At 32.7% G+C, this 24,227-nt stretch overlaps 2 protein-coding genes across 2 annotated transcripts; one reads left to right on the top strand and one right to left on the bottom strand.

Moving 5' to 3' along the window:
- Positions 1 to 7,653: 7,653 nt before the first annotated feature.
- LOC100804153 (cytochrome P450 82A4-like) lies at positions 7,654 to 10,243 on the top strand. Its single transcript, XM_003554070.5, has 2 exons — positions 7,654 to 8,775; positions 9,469 to 10,243. The coding sequence occupies exons 1-2, from the start codon at positions 7,753 to 7,755 to the stop codon at positions 10,090 to 10,092; spliced, it is 1,647 nt and encodes a 548-aa protein (XP_003554118.2). The 5' UTR covers positions 7,654 to 7,752; the 3' UTR covers positions 10,093 to 10,243.
- A 9,018-nt stretch (positions 10,244 to 19,261) lies between these two features.
- Positions 19,262 to 22,030, bottom strand: LOC100805047 (cytochrome P450 82A4-like). The gene is made up of 2 exons (XM_003554811.5): positions 21,021 to 22,030; positions 19,262 to 20,051 (listed from the first exon to the last, which is right to left on the bottom strand). Exons 1-2 carry the CDS (start codon positions 21,975 to 21,977, stop codon positions 19,422 to 19,424), a joined length of 1,587 nt encoding a protein of 528 aa, XP_003554859.1. The 5' UTR covers positions 21,978 to 22,030; the 3' UTR covers positions 19,262 to 19,421.
- Between the last annotated feature and the right edge of the window lie 2,197 nt (positions 22,031 to 24,227).

Here is a 24,227-nt window from a genome sequence, read left to right as displayed (position 1 = left end):
ATTTTGTATTTGTTTTTGCCATAATCATTGTCAATTTGTTGACGTTTAATTAATAAGTATATTTTATTCGTATTTTTGTTAATTATCATTTGAAATTAATAGGTACTTAAAAATCAATTTTAAAAATTATATTAGGATATAGAAATAATCATAATTTTCAAATTAATAACCATATATGGAAATAATCATAATTTAGACATAATTTATTCCTAATTAGTAGGTACTTAATAATCAATTTTAAAAATTAGAGTATCAATTTTAACATATTATTAAAAAAATTTCAATTTTGTATTTATTTTTGCCATAAATTTATTGAGGTTTAATTAATAAGAATATTTTATTCGAATTTTTATTAATTTTCATTTGAAATTTATAGGTACTTAAGAATCAATTCTAAATATTACGTTAGGATATAGAAATAATCATAAATTTCAAATTAATAACCATATATGGAAATAAGCATAATTTAGATAGACGATGATTTATTCCTAACTAGTAGGTACTTAACATTCAATTTTAACTATTAAAGTATCAATTTTCACATATTATTAAAACAACTTCAATCTTGTATTTGTTCTTATCGTAATCATTGCCAATGTATGATGTTAAATTAATAAGAATATTTTATTCGTATTTTTATTAATTTTCATTTCAAATTAATAGACACTTAAGAATCAGTTTTAAATATTATGTTAGGATATAGAAATAATCATAATTTTCGAATAAATAACCATATATGAAAATAATCATAATTTAGACGATGATTTATTCCTAATTAATAGGTACTTAACAATCAATTTTATATATTAGAGTATCAATTTCAACATATTAATAAAAACAACTTCAATTATGTATTTGTTTTTATCGTGATGATTGTCAATTTATTGACGTTTAATTAATAAGATATTTTATTCGTATTTTTGTTAATTTTCATTTCAAATTAATAGGCACTTAAGAATCAATTTTAAATATTATGTTAGGATATAAAAATAATCATAATTTTAAAATTAATAACCATATATGGAAATAATCATAATTTAGACGTTGATTTATTCCTAATTAGTAGGTACTTAACAATGAATTGTTAAAATTAGAGTATCAATTCCAACATATTATTAAAACAATTTCAATTTTGTATTTATTTTTGTCATAAATTTATGATGTTTAATTAATAAGAATATTTTATTCGAATTTTTGTTAATTTTCATTTGAAATTAATAGGTACTTAACATTCAATTCTAAATATTATGTTAGGATATAGAAATAATCATAATTTTTAAATTAATAACCATATATGGTAATAATCATAACTTGGACGATGATTTATTCCTAATTAGTAGGTACTTAACAATCAATTTTAAATATTATAGTATCAATTTTGATATATTATTGAAACAACTTCAAGTTTGTAATTGTATTTATCGTAATCATTGTCAATTTATTGACGTTTAATCAATAAACATATTTTATTCGTATTTTAATTAATTTTCATTTCAAATTAATAGGTACTTAAGAATTAATTTTAAATATTATGTTAGGATATAGAAATACTCATAATTTTCAAAATAATAACCATATATGGAAATAATCATAATTTAGACGATGATTTATTCCTAGTTAATAGGGACTCGTGCTTGGCTGGATCAATCCCTTCTTAAGCATGGTGTTGACCTGAAGTTCAATTTCGTTTCTCTGGTAATGGGGATAACGGTAGGGTCGCACAACAAATCTAGTTTCTCTGTTGTCTCTTTTTAAGTTGTTCATGCGTTACCCATTCAAAACAACAGGAACAATCAAAGTTGTGTTAATATCATCTATCATTATACAAACAAGGTTCTGGGTGTCTACGTGTCACATTGTGGTTAACCCACTTTCCCGCCCAAAAATGTCACTGATACCTGCTAAATAATTGTATTTTGATAGTAGAAAATTAGTCAAATATTGGCATGAAATTAATTATTTAGCAGTTATTTGTGATTAAAAGTTAGAAAATTAATTAAATTGAATTTTTGGGTGCAAATATAAAAATTGGAGGTGTAACAAGCAAAAAGGGCAAAAAAATTGAAGAAAAGAAGAAAATTTGAAGAAGGCCCAAAAGATGTATGGAGCATTTCAAGAGTTATCAATAAAAAGAGGAATTCCCTCTAGGTTCTTTATTTATTTACCATTCTTTCTTTTTACATCCTGTATCTCTGAACTTGCTTTCTGTTAGGGTTTAGTCCACTCGGAGAGGGTAAAGCCTAATTAGGGGTAAGGAAGGAATACTTGAGTCTGTTTTAAGGGTTAGGCTACTCGGAAGAGGGTAACGCTTAAGAGAACACTAAAAGGAGGAAATTATCGGGTTATCTTTTAGAGGGTTTTTCCTTCCAGTTTCTTTTATCTGCTTTTCTTTCTTGCTTATTCTGCATCTCGGACTTTGTTTTCTGTTAGTCTTTAGGCCACTCGGGAGAGGGTAAAGTCTAATTAGGGATAAGGAATGAATGCGTGAATCGGTTTTAAGGGCTATGCCACTCGAGAGAGGGTAACGCTTAATAGGACAATTAAAGAAAGAAATCATTGGGTTAGCATGACTTAATGCCTCAATGTCCATGCTTTAGCAAACATCTAGAATGTAATCTTAAGGCATCTTAGTTATTGAGTATTCGCAAAGGAAACTTGGAAGATAGGTAATTAAGGTAGGCTTGTCATCATGAGGCATCAGGGGCAAGTAGATAGATAGATGTGGGGCAAAATTAGTTTAGTGGTATTGATAACAGACAAATCCAGAATCCATATATCTAGGCTAATTAGACTTGTCAGGTTTTAGCGATTTTAATATATAGATTTTATTCCCTATTTTTATTGTTGATTTTTCTTAGAATTAGTTATTCCTTATTTTACTGTTGGGTTTTAGAAGTAAGTATTTAGATTAATAGTAGATTTAGATTTTATTTATTAGAATTTCGTAGAAGTAGTTATCTTTATCATATCTCAATTCAAATATTTTATCTTCTATTTTGATCTTTCAATCTTTTATCTTTTTCTTTTATCTTCTAATTTTATCTTTAAATATCTTATCTTTTCTTTTATCTTTAAATATCTTATATTTTCTTTACCTTATCTTCTATCTTTCTTTATCTTTTATTTTAAATTCTTATCTCTTGCTTTTAAATTGGGTTTGCATTAATCTAAGTACAAACAAAGTCCCTGTGGATTCGACAGTCGGACTTCCGAGAACTTTACTACTTGTGATGATTTGGTAAATGATGATTTGGTACACTTGCCAATGAGTTAACAGTCACATCCTGCTACAGTGAATGGCCTACAAAAAGAGACATGTGTTTTACCATTTTCATTTATTGGTGCACGCCTTTTCCTTCTGTCTTCCTTCAGAGCACCATTTTTTTTACCATTTTCACTTTCTCTCATTTCTCTCTCCCGAATTGCTATCTCCCCTTTCTCTGTTCCTTCTTTCCATTTTTTCATTCTCCCAGTTTTTTTACATCTAAAGTTGTGATTTTTTACACTAAAACTGTGATTTTTATCTCAGATTCCATGACAACGATATCGTATTTGCGTTCCTCTCCAAGTTTACATTTCTATATCGTGTTCTTGGTAGAAGAACACACCAAAGCTGTCATTTTGATCTCAAAACTCTCTGAGTGCAGGTACGTTTTCTTTGTGACTTCTGACAATACAAAGGTTTAAATTTTTTTATTTTGTTTTCTGACTTCTCTCATTACCTTCGTTATTGTATGCAGAGAAGGTGAAAGAACACTAAAGCTGCGATTTTTATCTCCAAAAAGCTTCGATTTTTATCTCAAACAGATTTGTTTTCTTTATTTCTCTATTTAAGTTTTCTTTGTTTCTTTGTTTCTCACAATACAAAAGCTTATATTTTTTTTAGTCAACCTTTTTTTAGTCAACCTTTGTTTCTTCATTTTCTTTGTTTTTTTGGTTTATGATTAAATTTTTTCATCTTCGTCAGCTTTCTCAAACGTGTTCATTCTTTCTTATACCCATTTTTTTTGGGGTTTTATGATTTTTTGCAAGACAAAAGCTTTAATTTTTTTTGGGTGTTTTCCCTTTATTTTGTTTTCTGAGTTCTCACACTACAAAAAGTTTAAATTTTTTTTATTTTGTTTTCTGACTTCTCATAATACTTTCGCTATTGTATGCAGAGAAGATGGAAGAAGAAACTAAAGCTGTGATTTTTATCTACAAAAAGCTTCGATTTTTATCTCAAACAGGTTTATTTTCTTTGATTCGCTGACTACGTTTTGTTTGTTTCTTTGTTTCTCACAATACAAAAGCTTAAATTTTTTTGTGAACCTCAGCCGTCTCTCATGTCCCACTTTTTTTGGGTTTAATGATTTTACGCAACACAAAAGCTTTCATTTTTTTGGGTGTTATCCCTTTATTTTGTTTTCTGAGTTCTCACACTTCAAAAAGTGTAAATTTTTTTATTTTTTTTTCTAGCTTCTCATAATACCTTCGCTATTGTCTGCAGAGAAGATGGAAGAAGACACTAAAGCGGTGATTTTTATCTACAAAAAGCTTCGATTTTTATCTCAAACAGGTTTGTTTTCTTTGATTCTCTGACTATGTTTTGTTTGTTTCTTTGCTTCTCACAATACAAAAGCTTCAATTTTTTTGTGAACCTCAGCCTTCTTCGATGTCCCACTTTTTTTGGGTTTTGTGATTTTTCGCAAGACAAAAGCTTTCATTTTTTTGGGTGTTCTTCCTTTATTTTGTTTCCTAAGTTCTCGCACTGCAAAAACTTAAATTTTTTTGTATTCCTGGGCCTTCTACATTTGTTTTGGGTTTATATTTGGATCATTGGGTAACTTTTTTTTTTGTTTTTATATTTTTCGCAACCCAAAAGCTTAAATTTTTTTGGGTGTTCTGCCTTTATATTTTTTTTTCTTTAATGCTGGCTAAGTTATTTCAATGGATTATATTTTTATATTTGTTCAATCCCTTTGAGTTAGACACTTCCAGCTTTGATTTTCAAATATATGACATGATTTATTATCACATATATGTCATCCTTTATTTATATGGTCAGATGATTGAATATGGTAGTTTTGGACTTCTTTGTTTATGGTTCTTTTTGGGTTACAGGGATCTCAATTTACATTTTGATGCAGAGGCTCTCAACATTTGCAGCTTGAATTATATTTATTCATTAATATAGATAATCAGGAAGCAACAAAATTGGAGTGATGATGACCCCATTTGATTGATGAAGAAATTTTTATGTTACTTTATTTTAACAGTTTAAAGTTGTTATTTAATAATTATGATTTCCCGACAATGTATTTTATTAATATTGTATTTTATTAATGATAGATGATATGAGTCATGCTGAGTGTTTGATCAATTCAATTTCATGTAGTTTTTTTAATGGCTGGATTTCATATATATACAATTTTATTATATATTTCAGAAAGAACAGTGTTCATGTTATTTTAGTTGAAACTTGCATAACAAAAAATTATTGAATTAATAAATAAATTTTAGAGAAATAAAAAAAAGTTAGGATGATGAGTTAACGTTTTAATTTTCATTTTCAATCATAAAAAAATAATGATCAATTAGGGAGTTTGGGTGATTAATATTAAACTAATGTTAGTGCAACAACCTCTTTATTTTTTTTAATAGATTCCTAAGACCATTTACATTACATAATTATTTGTTTATGAGTTACTTATTATAATTTTGTGGGTCTTATAATTTCATATAAATTTAAATATTTTAAATTAAAATTTACTCCTATGCTAAGATTACTTTATACTTTTGTTTAACATTTCTGTCAATTTTTTTATTAAATTAATATCATTCTATATATCGGTTTGTTTTTTTTTTTGTTTTTGTTTTTCCTGTTTATTGTTAATGGAAATATGTGTGATTATTCTATTACAGATCATTAATTAGATTCATACTTAGGAAATAGTTGCATTTCTATCTCACTCACCTTTACACTGTGGTGTTGTTTTTTATCAGGGTCACATAATCTTGGACCAGTCATGGAAATTAATTTATGGATAATAAAATCAATTAATTTGGTTGAACAATCAATTTAAAATATTGATATGGAAGTCACAATTTCAAATTTCTCTATTCAAGTTTCAAATTCAAAATCAATTTGTTTGATTTAACGGTCAATCCAAAATTCGTTTGTGTCTATCTTCACTTCTATGTTTGAAAGTGACCATTTTCTTGACAATTCCTTATATATTTTATTCACGTTTAATTAATAAACATATTTTATTCGTATTTTTGTTAATTTTCATTTTAAATTAATAGGTACTTAACAATCAATTTTAAATATTATGTTAGAATATATACATAATCATAATTTTCAAATTAATAAACATATATGACTATAATCATAATTTAGACGATGTTTATTCCTAATTAGTAGGTACTTAACATTCAATATTAAATATTACAGTATCAATTTTAACAAATTATTAAAACAACTTCAATTTTGTATTTGTTTTTATTGTAATCATTGTCAATTTATTGACGTTGAATTAATAAGTATATTTTATTCATATTTTTGTTAATTTTCATTTCAAATTAATAGATACCTAAGAATCAATTTAAAATATTATGTTAGGATATACAAATAATCATAATTTTCAAATTAATAACCATATATGGAAATAATCATAATTTAGACGATGATTTATTCCTAATTAGTAGGTACTTAACAATCAATTTTAAACATTACAGTATCAATTTTAACATATTATTAGAACAACTTTAATTTTGTATTTGTTTTTTTCGTAATCATTGTCAATTTATTGACGTTTAATTAATAAACATATTTTATTCGAATTTTTCTAATTTTCATTTCAAATTAATAGGCACTTAAGAATCAATTTTAAATATTATGTTAGGATATAGAAATAATCATAATTTACAAATTAATAACCATATATGAAAATAATCATAATTTAGACAATGATTTATTCCTAATTAGTAGGTACTTAACAATCAATTTTAAATATTAGAGTTTCAATTTCAACATATTAATAAAATAACTTCAATTTTGTATTTAATTTCATCTTGATCATTGTCAATTTATTAACGTTTAATTAATAAGCATATTTTATTCGTATTTTTGTTAATTTTCATTTCAAACTAATAGGCACTTAAGAATCAATTTTAAATATTATGTTTGGATATATAAATAATCATAATTTAGATGATGACTTATTCCTAATTAGTAGGTACTTAACAATCAATTTTAAATATTACCGTATCAATTTTAATATATTATTAAAATAGATTCAATTTTGTATTTCTTTTTTGCCATAATCATTGTCAATTTATTGATGTTTAATTAATAAGCATATTTTATTCTTATTTTTTTTTAATTTTTATTTCAAATTTATAGATACTTAACAATCAATTTTAAATATAATGTTTGAATATAAAAATAATCATAATTTTCAAATTAATAATCATATTCTATTAGGATATGAAAATAATCATAATTTAGATGATGATTTATTCCTAATTAGTGGGTAGTTAATCCAATTTCGTGCAGTAACGTAGTATGGACGGCATGCTTTCCTTGTTTAGATGATGATGATTTATGCCTAAGCACGGGTTAGCTAATAGTCACTGCATTGAATAAAAAACCCCAAGCACAGTGGCTGAAAAGCTTCCGCTTTTGGTGAATAATAAGAAAAAAGTCATCTATCCAAAATTATCACACTCCTTTCTTCATCCAACAATGAATTGGTCTATTTAAGGAAGATGATACACAGCATTATTGCACATCTCTGTAGAAGCAGCCACTATAGTAAACAATCTTCTCTATTTAAAATGGAGTTTGTTCTAAATTACCTAAATGCCACTGCCATTGGAGTTCTTTCTATAACCCTCTTCTTTTTGTTTTTGTATAATCCCTTCAAATTTGCATTAGGTAAAAAAGAGGCTCCCAAAGTTGCAGGTGCATGGCCAATACTTGGTCACCTACCACTATTGAGTGGTTCAGAGACACCTGATAGGGTTTTGGGTGCTTTGGCTGATAAGTATGGACCCATATTCACCATCAACTATGGTGTCAAAAAGGCTTTGGTAATCAGCAACTGGGAAATTGCTAAGGAATGCTTCACCAAAAACGACATCGTCGTTTCGTCTCGCCCCAAGCTTCTTGCCATTGAACTCATGTGCTACAACCAAGCCATGTTTGGGTTTGCACCCTATGGTCCTTATTGGCGCGAGCAAAGAAAGATTACAACGTTAGAGATCCTTACATCTCGCAGAGTGGAGCAACTACAGCATGTTCGTGTCTCCGAAGTTCAAAGTTCGATCAAAGAGCTCTTCAATGTTTGGTCAAGCAACAAGAATAATGAGTCTGGCTATGCGTTGCTGGAGCTGAAGCAATGGTTTTCTCAATTGACATACAACATGGTTCTTCGAATGGTCGTCGGAAAGCGACTTTTCGGTGCTAGAACTATGGATGATGAGAAGGCTCAGAGATGTGTGGAGGCTGTGAAGGAGTTCATGCGTCTGATGGGGGTGTTCACGGTGGCAGATGCTATTCCTTTCTTGAGATGGTTTGATTTTGGTGGCTATGAGAAGGCCATGAAGGAAACTGCCAAGGATTTGGATGAGATTTTTGGTGAGTGGTTAGAGGAGCACAAACAAAATAGGGCTTTTGGTGAGAACAACGTTGATGGAATTCAAGACTTCGTGGACGCCATGCTTTCCTTGTTTGATGGAAAAACAATTCATGGCATAGATGCGGATACCATCATCAAATCCAATTTACTGGTATGTATATTGGACCTACTATGAACATCTTTGGTTATCAGTTGAATTGAAGAAGTACTTTTAAATGGTGAATATATTTTTGGAAAATAAATTCATTTTGGTAAAATGTTTGGTTACTACCAAAAATGTGTTTGCAATGAAAATTTTGTGTTACTACTCAGTTTTGTAAAAGGAAGAATTGAATTGCCTTTGTAAATTTAAATTTAACTCAAACTAAAGTTTGTAAATTTTAATCCAAATATGCATTATACTGCTATATGATTAGGTTGTTAGCACAGATGACTTTAAATGGGACTAATAATTTTATGATTAGAACATTGGGCTATGAAATATGAATATAGTGAAAGAGGTTTAAGTTTTTCACAAAGTGAGAAACAATGGTTTAGATTCTCACTTATAGAAACATAGACTTTTAATTAAGGATATCAATTGAATGATTTAAATAAATTTTAATTAGTTCGACTATATATAGTAGATGACTTCACAATTTATTAATTTATTTATGATCTATTGGAAATGTCTATTTTGAGAGAGAGATTTTCAACTTCATGTACTAGAGATTCGAAGAATGTGTAACTACAAGATCTTAAGCATGCAAATATCATATCCATTTGCCTTGACTTATTTAAGCTCTCACTTATACGACATTCTACTTTTGCTTAACATATTATTTTTTTTAATTTTGATTTGCAGACAGTAATTTCAGGAGGAACTGAATCAATCACTAATACTCTTACATGGGCAGTATGTTTGATATTGAGAAATCCTATTGTATTGGAAAAAGTTATAGCAGAACTTGACTTCCAAGTTGGAAAAGAGAGATGTATAACTGAGTCTGATATAAGTAAGTTAACATACCTTCAAGCTGTGGTCAAAGAAACTTTAAGATTATACCCTTCAGTTCCTCTCTCATCACCTCGTGAATTCATAGAGGATTGCACTTTAGGTGGCTACAATGTCAAAAAAGGAACTCGTCTAATTACAAATATTTGGAAGATCCACACAGATCTTAGTGTTTGGTCAAATCCATTAGAGTTCAAACCAGAAAGGTTTCTAACCACCCATAAAGACATTGATGTTAGGGGACATCATTTTGAGCTATTACCATTTGGTGGTGGTAGAAGAGTGTGTCCTGGAATATCCTTTAGCCTTCAAATGGTTCATTTGATTCTTGCCAGTCTTTTTCATTCTTTTTCATTCTTAAATCCATCAAATGAACCTATTGATATGACTGAAACCGTTGGATTAGGCAAGACTAAAGCTACTCCACTTGAGATTTTAATTAAGCCACGATTATCTTCTAATTGTTATCTATGAAAGCATGTGATTCTTGTCTTAGCGGTTTGTGGAAAGTCCATTGTTAAATTATGTAATCTTCTTTTAGTTGAATCAGGTTTGCCTGATAAATTATGTCGAAACTATGAATAATTGTCTCTCATTTAATAATATCATGGATTGTTAAAGAGAAGTCTGAAGATTTTTGTTGAGGATTATTCGATCATAATGGAAATGGAATTTGAATGAAGCTTGGAATTTTTTAATTAAACCAAATTTATGTTTCTATCATTACCAACTTTTTCTAACTTTGATTATATATTGATATTTTAAATGGTAATACATACAAGTAAACATTATTTGGATTGTTGACTAATTTAAGATTGATAATAGTACTTGATGCTTAAATGATAAAAAAATATTATTTTGATTTCTAAATGATGAAAAAGTAGTATATCTATTTGGTCTCTCACTAGTTTCCGTTGCTGAGCTGTGATGGTGTCGTTGAGATTGCGACGTTCCTATGAATGTGGAGAGCAGCTATTGGTTGTTGCTTCCGATGCTTCGTACAGGCATGTGACGATATAATTACCCATCTAGATTTTTATTAGGATCTAAAAGGGGAATGGACCAAATATTTACTATCCGTTACTCAATTGTTCCCTCGAAAACGGGATTCAAAATGAGTGAAGTAAAGCTGGATTTTTGTACGTTAAAGTATTTAATTAATTATTTTTTTAATTGAATGCCTGGACATACTTTGTTAATTAATATAGGTATATTTTAAGATTTGTCTTGTTTTTTTTAACTAACAAGTTATTTAAAACTTGGAAAATGTTCAACATACTCCTTAATTTTGAGGTGGATGAGTAAAAAGAAAAGGGAAATATAAAAAATAACTAAAAAAAAATAAGGAAACTACTAAATGTGATAAATAATGGGATGAAAAAAAAAGATAAAAAAATATGTGAGATCCAAGGTGAGTTAGAAGAAAAACAAATAAATATTAATAAAATATTATTTTGGTAAGAAAAAATAGATAGAAAAAACATGTACATTCAAGTGTACAAATATAATACTATTTTTTAGTTTTTTTTCCCATAGTAAACAACAGAAAATAGAAAATATTTTTCTGGTGTATAATAGTTCAACCGAATTATATTTTCGTCAAAAGGGCATTTTTGGAATTCACAAAATTGTCACCATGTGGTGTTGTAATAAGGTGTGTTGTAATAAGATTTAAGGCTTTGTGGGTTCTCTGTAATTCTCCTTTTTTTTTTTTTCGTGAAAGTTCTATATAACTCCTAATTGTAAAAGTTCTATGTACGTAACTCCTAATTGTGAGAACCATGGATACTAAATATCAATGTATAATATTATACAAGTGATCCTTGCTTGTTGCTTTCTCTTTTTTGTTCTAAGATCTTCTTTATAATCAATTATGTTCAACCATAATCGATTACACAAATATACATATATAATCACGAAGAGAAACCAAAACCTTAGTGAAGCCATGACAGAAATTGAAAAGGCACTTTACACTGGAATCAACGTGGATCAATCAAAGCCTCTCCTTTAGTGCACATATCAGGCAGCGAGACTCGCGTTTTCATGGCAGAAGTTGAAGCCCTGCGGTGACAGCTACAATTCCAAAGAGAGACGAAATAGAGAAAGAAATGTACAACTGAAATGATTTGTTCTGCTTCTCGATTTGTTGGACATAGGTTATGTTTGTCTTTGCAATTCTGGTACAATAATGGAAGTGACATGGATGCATGGCTCAATTTGAGTGTGTCGTTTAAACAAAGTGTGTTTAAACAAAGTGTATTTTTTTAATCAATAAACGAAGTGTATTAAAATAATTAAAACCCTAACATTTAATTTAATAATAAAACATATTTTAATATTTTATATATATCTTAATACATATTAATTTAAATTTATATTTAATTTTTATTATATTATATATCCAATTTATATTTAATTTCTTGGCAAACTAAATGATTTTAGAATTTGAGTTCATTATTTTAGTCATTATTGTTTGAAAAAATTGTCCAATGCTTATGTGCCTTCGTTATCATCCATTGGAGAGTCTAATATGTGATCTAAATTTTTAGTATAATACGCAAACCAACAACTCATCACCACCAACACTCTATGTGACAGCTGTACTAGGAATGGATATGCGCAGTTTTGAAAGAAGAAGAATGAGAGAACCATTACCATCCACTAAAAAATAAAAGTTTTAGGGACCAAATACACAATAAATGTAACAAGATAAATGACTTATTATAAGTGTGTTTGTAAAGTTGATTGTTAAACTATATATGTGATCTTCTTCGGTTAAATCATATTTATCTTTGTAATTCTGTTGTAAGTGTCTTATATCTTCTGGATTAGAGAGTACATGATAAATTATTCTTGAATACAAAAATAGGATAACAAAAGGTTATTCCTTTCACTTTTGAGACATGTGTAAATAAAAAATATAAAATAATAGTAAATGAAAAATAAAGATAATTAATTAGATATTATTTTTAGATGTTTAAATAATCAAACTATACTATATGGACCGTCCGGCAAGAGGCCAACCCATATGACCGAATAAATGGATAACTAACATTAGTTCAACAGGCCAACCCATATGACCGAATAAATGGATAACTAACATTAGTTCAACATCAACACTGATTTGATTTCAGTTAGCTAACCGACAGAGACATCTCCATTATAGAGCCATGACTGCCAAAACATACATCTATCGACTGACCGAGGATATGGACACCAACTGTCCCAGGTAAGGAACATCACAATCCAGACAAAACTATATACTACCAATCACGTGGCTTCCAAAATTGTTATTTTTCATATATAAACATATATAATAAAAAATTAGTTATTTCTAATACTTGTGTCTTTTTCTTTAACTCAATTAACTTACAACTTAGGAAAAAAGTTACTTTTCAATGAAAATCAAAATCCATCCGTTGCTTTTGTCTGTCTAATATTTTTATATTTTTTCTTAACAAAAAACTGAAAACTTAAGAGAAATATTCTTCTTTTTTCGAATAAAAATCAAAAGCCCCTTCATTTGGTTGTAGTCTGGTTTCAGCAATTTCAAAAGACTTATTTTTCATATTAGCATGACTTATCTTTTTAAGCTTACACATGTTTTTATTTTCTTTAATTATTTATTATATATTATCTCATTTGTGTAATTTAGATAATTTTCTGTTTTGATATAAATCCATTGTTCCACTAATTTTTTTATGCACTGTTATTGCTCTTATTTTTTACCTTGACGTGCAACCTGTTAGCGACAGAGTATTTGAAGCTAGATTTTGAGGTCTAGCACCTCTAGAGAAAAGGGAGAAGCAGAATACGTCAGAATGAGGGAAGGTTTCGTAAAATTCTTATTGTTTTTTGCTTGTTATTACAAGGTTCTTATAGAATTCCTAGTACAGAATCATTCTAGGAATATTACAATAACCAATTCTGATAAGAAGTTGCTCCGCAGAACCAACAATTCCAAGCAAGGCGATTTGGAGAAGATTTGACAGAAGCTTCTGTTTTGGCCGTTTCCTCATACGAAATCGTGAAGGTAAGTGGGCCTCTTCACCTTTCTCTTGGGCTTATCCTCAATGTGCACCCCCTCTTTTGTGGTTTCCACCCTTTTAACTGCTGCGTCTTCTTCATCCTCTGTTGGTGTGGTTGTGTTCGTATCATCCCTCGGTCCTTAGAGAATCACCTTATCCTCAAGGTGATATTCCTCTTGCAGCCTGGTCCAGTCTTCCCATGAGGTCTCATCCGGAGAGAGACCCTGTCACTGGACTAACACTTCCCAAGGAGCTTCCTGCGATGTCCTGCGTTGGTCTAGAATTGCTAAAGGATACACCAGAGGTTGATCATTGAGGAAGGCCAAGGGAAAAGCAACTACAGTTGGCGGCACTGGTGATCCTCGAAAGGGTTTGAGTTTGGAGCAATGAAAAACTGGGTGTATCTTAGCTTCTTCGGGTAATTTGAGCTTGTAAGCAACGGGGCCAATCCTTTCCATAACTTGAAAGAGGCCGTAAAATCGTTTAGCAAGCTTAGCAGAGGATAGGGAAGTACCCTTAGCAGATGACTGGCGGTAGGGCTGTAGCCGAAGCAGGACCCAATCTCCTACTTGATAATGCATCTCGCGATGTTTGTGATCTGGTTGTTTCTTCATGAGGTCCTGGGCTTTGAGCAGCTTCTTGTGAATAGTTTGAAAGGTTGCATCTCTGTCAGTCAAGAGGCTCTCGACAGCTTCGATATTTGATGTGCTGGAGATATACTCAGGGAAATTGAATGGTTTCCGGCCAAATGTCACCTCGTAGGGAGTTGTACCCGTTCCCGCGTTCCACGAGGTGTTGTGTGACCATTCTATCCATGGAAGGAACTTGCCCCACCTATTGGGTCACCGGTGAACAAAGGCTCACAGTTATTGCTCCACAATCCTATTGAGGACTTTTGTTTGACCATCACTCTGAGGATGGTAAGCAGAACTCCTCCTCAGGTGAGTACCGCTAGCCCGAAAAGCTCTTGCCAAAAACGGTTAATGAAAAGGGGGTCACGATCTGAAACCAGACTTCGAGGTACGCCGTGAATTTTGACCACCACTTCAACGAACAAGGAGGCTACCATGTGTGTCGTATGGGATGTTGGAAGCATGCCTAGAAGAATCCCCTTCGAAAAGCGATCCACCACGACGAGAATGATGGTGTTTCCATGGTAAGGGGGTAAGCCAACGATAAAATCGAGGGAGAGATCCTCCCATGGCCGATGAGGTACCGGAAGAGGGCATAGTAACCCTGCCACCCTCTGTGTTTCATACTTGGTCACCTGGCAATCCAAGCAATTGGTCACAAATTGTTTGACATCCTCCCAGAGGCCTAGCCAACTAAAATTTTCTGAGATTCTGGCCAAAGTTTTCGTGATCCCTGCATGACCACCTGTGGGTGTAGTGTGGTATTCCACAAGCAGAATGGAAGTGATTGGCAATCCTCGAGGCAACCAAATACGACCATTGGTCATCACCAAATCCTGGGAGACCGTGAAAGTGGGAAAATTGGCCGGATTCTGGATAATATCTTGTCGGCGCTGAGTATAGTCCGGATGTGCATTCAATTGATGGCAAAGTTCCTCCAGGAAGGTTAAGGAAGGAACAAAGAGTATCATGAAGAGGGAGGGGTCCTTTTCTAGAAGTCTCGATAATGCTTCGACGACTTTGTTATGATTTTCGGCCCGATACTGAATGATGTAGTCATGGCCCAGGAGGCGTGCCAGGTACATGTGCTGCTCCGGCGTTTGGATGACCTGAGTGAGAAGTTCCTTGAGACTCCGATGGTCAGTCAGGATGGTGAAGCGTTGACCAAGAAGGTATCGGCGCCATTTCTTGATTGCAGCGGTAATGGCGAACAGCTCGCAGATATATGTTGAGGCACGAAGGAGCTTGGGGCTGAAGGGTTTGCTGAAGAAAGCAATGGGGTGACCGTTCTACGAGAGGACCGCACCCATGCCAACGTTGGAGGCATCGGCCTCCACAGTGAAATGAAGCTTAAAATTTGTTAAAGTCAAAACAGGGGCTGTCGACAGAGCTGTTTTAAGGTGGTCGAAGGCTAATTGTGCCTGAGGTGTCCATTTAAAAGGGTCCCTCATGGTGAGCTTGACTAAGGGGGCAGCAATGGTGGCGTACCCCTTGATGAAACTTCGGTAGAAGCCCATGAGTCCCAAGAAGCTACATACGACCCTGGTAGACTGAGGTACTGACCAGTGAAGGATGTCCTCCACCTTCGAAGCTACTGGTTCCACTCCTTTCTGAGAGACCATATGTCCCAGATATTCTACCTGTATCTGCGCAAAGAAGCCTTTGGATAGTTTTAAAACAAATTGATTATCGAGGAGGACCTGAAATGCTGTCGCTAAGTGCTGAAGATGAGCCTTAAGGGAATTGCTATATATAAGAATGTCGTCAAAGAAGACGATGATGAAATGTCGAAGGTATTGTCGGAATATGTTGTTCATAGTCGCCTGGAATGAGGATGGTGCGTTACAGAGACCAAATGACATTACCTTGAACTCGTAATGGTCGTGATGAGTTCTGAAAGCTGTTTTGGGGATATCGGGGCCATGCATTCTTATCTGATGGTAACCTTGTAATAGGTCAAGTTTCGAGAAATATTGTGCGCCACCTAGCTCGTCTAAGAGCTTGTCGATCGTCGAAATTGGGAACCTGTCACGGACGGTGACCGTGTTGAGGGCTCGATAATCAACGCAGAACCGCCAGCTGCCATCTTGCTTGTGCACGAGAAGGACCGGTGACGAGAAGGGACTCGTGCTTGGCTGGATCAATCCCTTCTGAAGCATGGTGTTGACCTGAAGTTCAATTTCGTTTCTCTGGTAATGGGGATAGCGGTAGGGTCACACGTTCACCGGGGTGGATTGAGGAATTAGGTGGATATGATGATCGGTGTCCCTAATCGGTGGTAGTCCTTGAGGATCCTGAAATAAGGAAAAAAATTTCTGAAGCAAGTATTGAATTGGTTGAGGGAATGGTGGGGTGTTAGAGAGGGGAGTGTGGGGTTCAGTGAGGACTGCGATATGGAAGTAGGAGACAGGTTCCAGTGTGTGGAAAAGACGGAGAAGCTGGTGATGATTTAGAAGGCCCAATTTAGCTTCACTCTCCCCTTTTAACTTCACCAAGCGGTTCTGATGAAAGAATTGCATGCACAAGGAGCTGTGTAGTCAATGATGATGGGACCTAATGTTTTAAGCCATTGGACACCTAACACGACATTGGCGCCGGCAATGGGTAAAACATAAAGATCCACAGTGAACTCGATGTCTTGAATTGAAATGGGAACTGCTTCACAAATGGTGGTGCATTCCACGTGATGTCCGTTACCCACCATAACTCGTAAGGGTAGTGTGGACCGGCAAGGAAGGCCCAGTTGAGTGACAAGCTGCTGTTGGACAAAGTTATGGGTGCTGCCTCCGTCGACGAGGAGCATCAGGCGGTGATCAGAGATGACACCTTCAAAATGCAACTTTTCGAAGGCCAGATGGCCTGCTAACGAGTGGAGACTGATTTGGGCCGGGTATGGGTCGGGTGCATCAGGTGGGTTGGGTTGTGGGTCATTAAGGTCATTATTAGCTACTGAGGGTTCCTCTTCTTCAGTGATGAGAAGGAAAACCCGAGAGGCACAGTGGTGACCCCGGTGGTACCTCTCATCACATTTGAAGCATAACCCACGCTCACGGTGTGAGGTTATCTCCTCCGGTGTCAAGCGCTTCATAACAGGGGCTGGTTGACGAGGTGGGGCGGGTAACAAAGAGGGAAGGTGTGTTTTTCGAGGGTTGTCACTGGGGTGGTTAGAGTTCGTGCGGGTAATGGGTAGTGGTGGTGGAGGAGGACATGCACGTGGCGACAGACGGACATCCGCAAGTTTCTCTTCCTGCAAGCATGCCAAGCCTGCTGCCTGCACCAAGGTCAAGGACTGAAGGGCCTGAACCTCGCGGCGTATCTCTGGGGTCAACCCAGAGATAAAGCAACTGAGGATAAAAGGAGGCGACAGCCCAATAATCTGATTGGTCAGGTCCTCAAACTCGGACAGGTATTGACTCACTGATCCCTTCTGAGTAAGCTTGAAAAGGGAACCCGTTGGGTCTTCGTATTGCGACAGAGCGAAACAGGTTTGTAATGCTTGTAAAAAGCTTGGCCAGGAGGTGAACTGAGCGTTGTTGGTCATCCATTGGAACCATGCAAGCGCTTGTCCCTCCATATAGAACTAGGCAATGGTGAGCCTGCCACATTTCGGTGTGCCATGGTACTCAAAATATTGATTAATCTTGAAGATCCAGCCGAGAGGCTCGGTCCCATTGAACCGCGGAACCTCGAATTTCATTTTCTGTAGTGTTACAGGTGCAGGGGTTGGTTGGTGCGGGTTTGGTGAAGGCTGAGGTGTGGGGGAGGGAGAGACCGGAGAAACTCTGTGTAGAATCTCATCTAATTTCAAGGTCACGGTGTGCATGGTGTCCCCCAGGCGGAGGAGGATATCTTCAAGGTTACGGGAGGAAGGGTCATGGGAGTGAGGGTCTGTCATGGTAGTATGGACAACGAGAGCACCAAAAATATTAGCAACAGAGTATTCAAAGCTAGATTTTGAGGTCTAGCACCTCTAGAGAAAAGGGAGAAGCAGAATACGTCAGAGTGAGGGAAGGTTTCGTAAAATTCTTATTGCCTTTTGCTTGTTATTACAAGGTTCTTATAGAATTCCTATTACAGAATCATTCTAGGAATATTACAATAACCAATTCTGATAATAAGTTGCTCCGCAGGATCAACAATTCCAAGCAAGGCGATTTGGAGAAGATTTGGCAGAAGCTTCTGTTTTGGTTGTTTCCTCAGACGAAATCGTGAAGGTAAGTGGGCCTCTTCACTTTTCTCTTGGGCTTATCTTCAATGTGCAGCCCCCTCTTTTGTGGTTTCCACCCTTTTAACTGCTGCCTCTTCTTCATCCTCTGTTGGTGTGATTGTGTTTGTATCGGTGTGGTTGTGTTTGTATCACAACCTGTGCTCATCATGTACCTCCGTGTCAGTTATTTATTTCCATTTCAATGTCCACAATTTTCATGCAATAATATATATATATATATATATATATATATATATATATATATATATATATTTGTTTTTAGTTACATTATATATATTTATGTACTGAGTTTTTCTTGAGTTACGATAATTTACATGCATGTTCAAGTATATGGTTATAGATTTCATCTATTTTTATTTGTGATAATTATGTGAATAATTTTCTTTTTTATGTAATTGATAAAAAGTATTTTTTTTTCAACTTTGTACTTATATGCAACTTAAACTTTAGATATAAAATATGATATTGTATATGAAAGGTATATGTGTTAAATTTTATTTTGGCTATCCCAAAATTTGGTTGAAGCCCCGCTACAATATGTACAAAAAATTGTAAGAGTTATTTTTTTTTTTTTAGGATAAAGTACTAGATATATTATTGAGAAGAAATAGGAGATGAAAAATAATCATGAATGACAAGATGATCCACTTGGTGTGGAACTTCCTCCGTCTTTTACATTTCATGAATATTTAGCTGGCATGTCAGATTTTAGTTGATAATTATCTCAATAGTGCACAAGAGCTAATACATAGTAGTTAACTATTTCAATAATTTATTCCATATGATAGTTAAGTTGAAAGAGACAATACATATACATAGCTTCAAAATAGTTCGAGACAAATCTAATTTAACCAAAATGGATCACATATACTTTAATATTCGACAATCCACCAAGATCACATAGCTACCAAAGGATCACTTGCTTTCATAACAACTTGGAGATAAACGTGGTTTAATAAAAATCTCAAGTGGAGTGGCTTTAGCGTTGACTAATCCAAAGCTTTCAGTCATATCAAGAGGTTCAGTAGACGGATTTAATATTTCAAAGGAATGCAAAAAACTAGCAAGAGGGAAATGAAGCATTCGAAGGCCAAAGGATATTCCAGGACAAATTCTTCTACCACTTCCAAATGGTAGTAGCTCAAAATGATGACCCCTAATGTCAATGTCTTTGTGAGTGGTAAGAAACCTTTCTGGTTTAAACTCTAATGGATCTGACCAAACATTAAGATCTGTGTGAATCTTCCAAAGATTTGTAATTAGGCGAGTTCCCTTTTCGATATTGTAGCCACTTAAAGTGCAATTCTCAGTGAATTCACGAGGTCCCGAGAGAGGACCTGGAGGGTACAATCTTAAAGTTTCTTTGACCATGGCTTGAAGGTATGTTAACTTACTTATATCAGACTCGCTTATGCAATTCTCTTTCCCAACTTGGATGTCAAATTCAGCTTTAACTTTTTCCAACACATATGGGTTTTTTAAAATCAAACACATTGCCCATGTAAGAGAGGTACTGGTTGTGTCAGCTCCTCCTACAATTACTGTCTGCAAATCAAATACGTAATCCGAAAGAAGAATATATAAGTAGGAGTTCAAATAAAACTCATAAACTCTCAACTTTTGTAAACAAAGAAACAAGGCAAATAAATAGGATACTTTGATTTTTAAGATTTTGCTAGTCTGTGTACTTTTCATGTATCTTCTCTCTATTTTCGAAAGTACACATTTTTTTTTTAATTTTGGGACAAAATTATAGAGATAAGTATTTTTAAATTTAAACAAAATTTGTAAACAAGAATAATAAATATTCTTATTATTAAAAATAAATATTGTATTATATTGAAGGGAAATAAATTAATTTTTTTTTATCGAAATAGTATGTTCAAATTCAAATTTCAAAATTCAGACTTAAATTAAGATCAATTAATATTGTACAAAGTTTAATGTTTGAATATGTTTTTGAATATGTTTTTAATTCTATAAATTTGAGGTAAATCTGTTTTGGTCCACTAAATTCAAAATTAAATTTTTTAGTCATGTAATTTGGAAAAACCGTTTTTAGTTCCTATAGTCCTTCCTACCCAAACACCGGAAGAATAAATGGTCTTAAATGAAAATACACGTGTTAGAATTTTTAATATTTGAGTGACTTGCAATTTGTTAATCCTAGGAATGTCAATACTATTCTTTTGCACACTTTCTTTTTGAACATTTTTTCTATAGTTAACTAAAATTTATAAAAGTTTATTAATTTTGATAAATTTTATATTTAAATCAAGAGAAATAATTATCAAATGATAAATAAGACCCAAAAAAATGTGTAATTTTCAAAAATATCAACCCATCACATGCAGTATTAAAAAGAATATAAATTAGTGCCATTAACATTTCTCTTTGTAATAAATATGTAAGCAAAGTCTCTAACAAACTAAAACTAACATTTCTCTGGTTGATAACTACGTAAGCAAAGTCTCTAACAAACTAAAACAAGTACGTGCATGAACATATGCATACCAGTACTGTGGATTTGATCATGGTGTCGGCATCGATCCCATCAATTGTTTTTCCATCAAGCAAGGAAATCATCACGTCCATGAAGTCTTGAACTCGATCAACGTTTTCATCCAAAGCCCTGTTTTGTCTGTGCTCCTCTAACCACTCACTTATGATACTATCCAAATCCTTGGCAGTTTCTTTCATGGCCTTCTCATGGCCACCAAAATCAAAGCATCTCAAATAAGGAATAGCATCTGCCACAGGGAATACCCCAAACAAACGCATGAAATCCTTGATAGCATTTACACATCTTTGTGCCTTCTCAACATCATCATCATCAACAGTTGTAGCACCAAAATATCGCTTCCCAACGACCATTCGAAGAACCATGTTGAATGTCAAGCGAGAAAACCATTGCTTCAGATCCACCAACGCGTAGCCCGACTCATTCTTTTTGCTACGCCAAACATCAAAGAGTTCTTTGATCGAACTTTGAACTTCGGAGACACGAACATGCTGTAGTTGCTCCACTCTGCGAGATGTAAGGATCTCTAACGTTGTAATCTTTCTTAGCTCGCGCCAATAAGGACCATAGGGTGAAAACCCTAAGATGGCATGGTTGTAGCCCATATTTTCAGCAGCAACAAGCCTGGGGCGAGACGAAACGACGATGTCGTTTGTGGTGAAGCATTCCTTAGCTATTTCCCAGTTGCTGATAACCAAAGCCTTTTTGGCACCAAGCTTGATGGTGAATATGGGTCCATACTTGTCAGCCAAAGCACCCAAAACTCTATGGGGTGCCTTTGAACTACTCAATAGTAAGAGGTGACCAAGTATTGGCCATGCACCTGAAACTGTAGGAGCCTCTTTTTTACGTTGGGCAAGTTTGAGGGGATTATACAGAAACAAACAGAAGAGGATTAGAGAAACAAATCCAATGGCAGTGACATTTAGGTAATTGAGAATAAAATCCATCCGAGTTAATTAAGTTTGTGAATTGTAAGGCCTGAAGAGATATGCAATAATGCTGTCCTTAAATAGATTATTCATTGATATGTAAAGAATGAAAAAGTCAAGTGTAGGGCAAGGGGTGAAGAGGACGTACATTAAAATTTAGGGCTCTAAGTCAATATTAATAAGACAAGATAAGTTTATAGGATAAGAATTGAATTTGATTTTCTTGCACATATTTGATGAAGAGGAATGAGGAGTTTAAGTGCATTTAAGCTCCTAAACAAAAATTAGTCTTATAATTAATTAGTCTAAAAAAATTAAAACTTGTGAAATTTTTTTAAAGATTTTATCCAGAAACCGACTCTAATTATATTGGCAACAAGAAAAATATTCGTGATATAATTATAATTTTATTTTGACGAAATGATATATTTATATTTATAAATAGAGTTTAGCATATTTTATGAGATAGAAGGGTATCAAATTAAAATGCATTAGTATCAGTATTAAGAAACCGATGTTTACTTAAAAAAAATACTGATGTTAAAATAAATAAAGGAACAAATGTTAATAATTGAATCATAAAAAATAGAGTAGATTACATTTACCACCATATGTGATTTTGTGAAATTACACGTGCTACTTTTTACTTTTTTTTCATCCTTACATTAACCTCCTTAATTGTTTAAAAAAATTATATTAACACCTCTTATATATTACACTTAATTCGTTAGTTGTTTGAAAAAATATTACTTTGTTTTCTTCTACGGGAGATTGTTATAAATGTTATAAAATGTATAATTTTTTGAATTTTCAAGAAATGTTAGCATAATTTACTCTCACGAATAGGTTAACCGGTGCTCATTTAATGTGTTGAATCCACTAATGTGTCAGCCTTGTAGTAAAGAATTTAGGGTATGTTGTATGAAATTATGATCAAAATTTTCATTTTCTTATTCATGGTTTAAACCTTGCCTTGGACAAAGGTTTTTGGAAGGTTCTTTGTGAAGTGGACGCAGTTTGAGCATTAACTGTTCAGATCATTGATGCAGGTACTTGACCTCTGTCTCATCACCAAGCGGGTCTCTTCTTAAATATGTAGTAATAACTTATATTATATAAAACTTTTTTTTTATTGAAAAATGATATTTTTTAGATTTGTTAATTTTTGTTAGCAAACAAATGCAACAACCAACCAACCCTATATTTATATTTATATTTATATTTATATGGAGCTTTTCTGTAAATTAATACTCTCTGAAGGAACCCTCAGACATACAAATGTTTGCTAAAATATTATGAATTCATTGATAATTAATTCTCTGGTAACTACGTTGCAATTAATGCTGGCTGGTTGTTAGTTACTGACTAGTTTCTTGCTGTTGCTGTAGCAATTGGTTAACACATACTTTGCTATCCAAATAACTTTTCTTGTAGCATAATAAGGTCATTTTTTATTTCTTCCACCAGCATCACTTTTTAATATAAAATTTAGCATTATTGAAAACTCAATGGGAGTTTCTAAATATTTAATATTTTCAGTTAATATTTATATTTCTTTGCTTAATGTACTAATAGGAGTGTTATATAATCATTAAAACATATTTTTATTAATTAACATAAATTTTTAACATTTTGAAAATTAGAAGTTTTAAATATATCTATTTTAAAATCTTTATATATTTTTTTTCATTAAAATAATTTATATTAATTAAATTAATTCCACATAATATTTTTCTTTTATTTTACACCAATACCCGCAAACGAGCACCGCTAAATTTTGTTATGAGGATAAGGTTTGACAGAAATGAAATGACTATAAAAACAAAATAAAACGACTTTTTCATTCTCTATCAATGTAGAAAAAGGACAAAAAAACTGCAATAGAATCAAAGGTAAACATTCAATGTATATTTCATAAAAAATCTATTCGAATTTCATATTTTGTTTATTATTTGAGGTTTGATTTTTATCTTTTATTTTGATTATTTTATTTTTAAATTCTGAAATTATTATTTCTTGTTCTTGAAATAAGAGTAAATCTTGGTTTTGCCCTTATATTTCCTTTTTGTTTTTATCCTTTCAAAATCTGTTTTTTTTTTTAATTTTTTAATATTAATTCTAAGGTAGATAAATAATATTCAATTTTGTAATCTAGACAAAAAAAGAGACATTACATGCTGCCATAGTACCATTGACAATAATGAATGTTAGTTAAGATGATCCCTTGCGTTATTGATTTTGAGAATTTTAAGGAAATAATTAATGAGT

The sequence above is a fragment of the Glycine max genome, chromosome 19, assembly GCF_000004515.6.
Source record: "Glycine max cultivar Williams 82 chromosome 19, Glycine_max_v4.0, whole genome shotgun sequence".
Taxonomy (NCBI): domain Eukaryota; kingdom Viridiplantae; phylum Streptophyta; class Magnoliopsida; order Fabales; family Fabaceae; genus Glycine; species Glycine max.
This window is presented reverse-complemented; position numbering and strand designations above follow the sequence as displayed.